Raw genomic sequence first — 3099 nt, forward strand, 5'->3', positions numbered from 1 at the left:
AATAACACATTTTCATATTCCGGGAGCGACGCCTACGTCTGTATTCCCACATAAAATCTGCCGCCGACGCGTGTTGCAGGTCGGGAAAATGTGCATTTCATATGAATTCGGGTGGAAATGAGTTAATAATCTTGGATTGGGATGGGGTTGGGGTTGGGGATGGGGTTGGGGTTGGGGATGGGGTTTACAGACTTGAAAAGCTAAACAGCTGTAAACCACGAGAAGGTTCCTGCAACAGAGGAGGCTGCAGTTTCACAACCGCATTCTAGGACCCGAGTTTTTCAGGACAGCGCCACCTAGTGAATTATGGTTTTAAAGGTTTATTCTACCAAATACTACTTTATGTCCAAGTACCTACAGTTTTAAAGGTTTATTCCACCCAAATACTACTTATGTATAAGTACTTAGTTTTAAAGGTTTATTCCACCCAAATACTACTTTATGTATAAGTACTTACAGTTTTAAAGGTTTATTCCACCCAAATACTACTTTATGTACAAGTACTTGTAGTTTCAAAGGTCTATTCCACCCAAATACTACTTTATGTACAAGTACTTACAGTTTTAAAGGTTTATTCCACCCAAATACTACTTTGTCCCCAAGTACTTAGTTTTAAAGGTTTATTCCGCCAGATATATGTCCAAGTACTTCGTTTTAAAGGTTTATTCCACCCAAATACCAGTTTATGTACAAGTACTTATTGTTTTAAAGGTTTGCACCACCAAATACTACTTAATGTCTCACAAATTATAGTTTTAGGTATGAGGTAAGAGAGGGTTAAGTTTAGCTATGAATGAATATGTTTTTTATGGCTGGGCGATAGGGCTCAACCACATCAAATATCACAATTTTCTGGCAAATACCTGTTTCGATAATTGGACGATGTTTAGATATATAGACATTCATAATACACATAAGTATGAGAGAGGGCAGCAAGATCGGTCTATGAAGTTCAGAAATGACATTACCTTACTGTTACGCAGACTAAGAACAGGAAAAGACTTCAATCTTTCTATATAATATAATATATAGAAATATATCGTGATATTACGTTGCCCGTCATCGCCTCATATCACGGTATCGATATATCGCCCAGTCCTAATTGTTTACTAAAAAAACAATTGTCATTGCAGTCATTGTGGCGTAGACCCGCACATTAAAATAAAGTTAAATACAACATCTAAATACGAACAAAACACAACGCGAGGAGGGGGAGCTAACGCGTTAGCACGAAAGCTAACTTGTTATTTCTTCGCAAAACCCACTTTTACCTTCACAAGGGAGCAGAGGAGACACGCCCGCAGATGGCGAAGGTCCTTGGGGACGGTATCCAACGCCATTAAAGTTAAAGATGATTATAATGTTCTTTTAAAAATGAAATCACTTTGGGGCGACGACCTGCTCTCAGCGTTGTAAAAGGGAACCCTCTGCTGTGCATCTTTTTAGGCGCAGGGGAATGACGTCACGCCGATGCGTCCATCTAGCGCAAAGGACCCACCGTCATAGTAGACCTTAACCTGTGCCTGAATAACAAAAGCCGCACGTCAAAAAAACTACAGGACAAACATGCAGCTTTCTGGGACTTTAAAGCGCAGAAAGGTGCTTCGTGTGGAATCACTTCACCGAATAATCGCGATGATGGTGAAACCAGGATTTCCCGGAGCACAAGGCCAAGGACACGGGGGACCGCCACTTCGAAGAGTACGACGCAGCATCCACGGCGCCGCCTGCTGGACACCACCGGGTATTGCACAGGTCTGGAGGGGCTTGAGGAGAGCTGTGGGACGGGGAGGCGTCAACTAACAGCTGACAGCTGTTGTGTTTCAATGCTCAATAAAAAGATGTGTTCAGCGCATAAAATATGATTCCCCGATGAATATAATAATAATATAATATAATAATTACATTCATTTTAGTGCAATAATTTCATTTATGCTAGCGCAACTAAATACACTTATTATCGTGCACATTTATATCGTATTAAAATTAATTCTACTTATTATCTCAGAACCTGTGTTGTCTGCTGTGGTTGTTTTGTTACGTTCCCGTTTCCCTGCGTCGGTTTCAAAGGAGCAATAGACAACCCTTCATCCCTCGCCCCCAAGTGTTTCCAAGCGGTCCGGTTGTTGTCTGCGCCGCAGTCGCAAAGACGACCGGATCGCTTGACGTCTTCCTCGGAGCGCTCCGTGGAAACGATCGACACACTTTGGAAATAAGGGAGACGAAAAGAAGCACGTTCACCGAAGGGGTACATTTAAATGAACGCGATTTGAGTTGCGTTTTGGTTTTTTTCTTTGGCGGCGCAATCATAGACATATAAACACCGGACGCCGCATTGACCGCTTCGTCGCCGTGAAACGTCAACGTCGCCGCCATATTGGAACAGGCGAGACCGATCTGTAAACAAACGCAAGTACACAGGGAGCTGCGGTTCTTCTGGGGAAAAAGAACGACAACGTTGACATTTCTCAACCCATTTCAATGAGTGGTTTTTATATTCAAGGGATCTACCTGGAGGAGATTGCTGTGACACACTTCCTGCCGCGAATCCATAATTTTCCCGGGGATTCGGACCCGGTGTCAGTCTGAATGCATAGTGATATGGAGGCTTATAGCCAGCCAATCTAAACGCAGATGGTGTGGTTATTCTATAGACATTACACTGTGCCATCAACATTAACTTCATAATGAGGAGCAAAAGCAAAAAAGGGTCTCTTTTGATGCACTCATCTGGAGGAGCGTTCCTAATTTTGTTGTATTCTATATGACGACAATCAAGGTTTTCTATTCTATTTTGATTCAAAAGGCCCGGCCCGGCTCAGCAGTGGTTGGTCTCTGTAGGCAGCCCATCCTCCACTCCGACCAATATTTCATTAGGGGTCCCCCAGGGCTCAATTCTTGGCCCCATATTGTTCTCCCTATATATGCTTCCACTTGGCCAAATTATTCCGAATTGTAACATTTCTCTTGACTGTTGTGCTGACGACAATCAAATCTCCCACTTAAATTCTGAAACCTGATGGACATAATCAGTGAACAAGTGAACATTACATAAATAAGGCAAAAATACATTTTACTCCTCCTCGCTCAGCCCTCTAT

General features: G+C 42.6%; 1 protein-coding gene across 1 annotated transcript in view; it reads right to left on the reverse strand.

Moving 5' to 3' along the window:
• The window catches only part of supt4h1 (SPT4 homolog, DSIF elongation factor subunit), a 2606-nt gene extending 1083 nt beyond the window's left edge, over positions 1 to 1523 (reverse strand). Inside the window, exon 1 of the mRNA XM_080013972.1 lies at positions 1272 to 1523. Within this exon, the coding sequence (XP_079870098.1) occupies positions 1272 to 1340 (69 nt within the window). The 5' untranslated portion in view covers positions 1341 to 1523. The remainder of the gene's footprint in view (positions 1 to 1271) is intronic.
• Positions 1524 to 3099: the final 1576 nt, after the last annotated feature.

This window comes from Zeus faber, assembly GCF_960531495.2.
Source record: "Zeus faber genome assembly, chromosome: 14".
Lineage (NCBI taxonomy): Eukaryota > Metazoa > Chordata > Actinopteri > Zeiformes > Zeidae > Zeus > Zeus faber.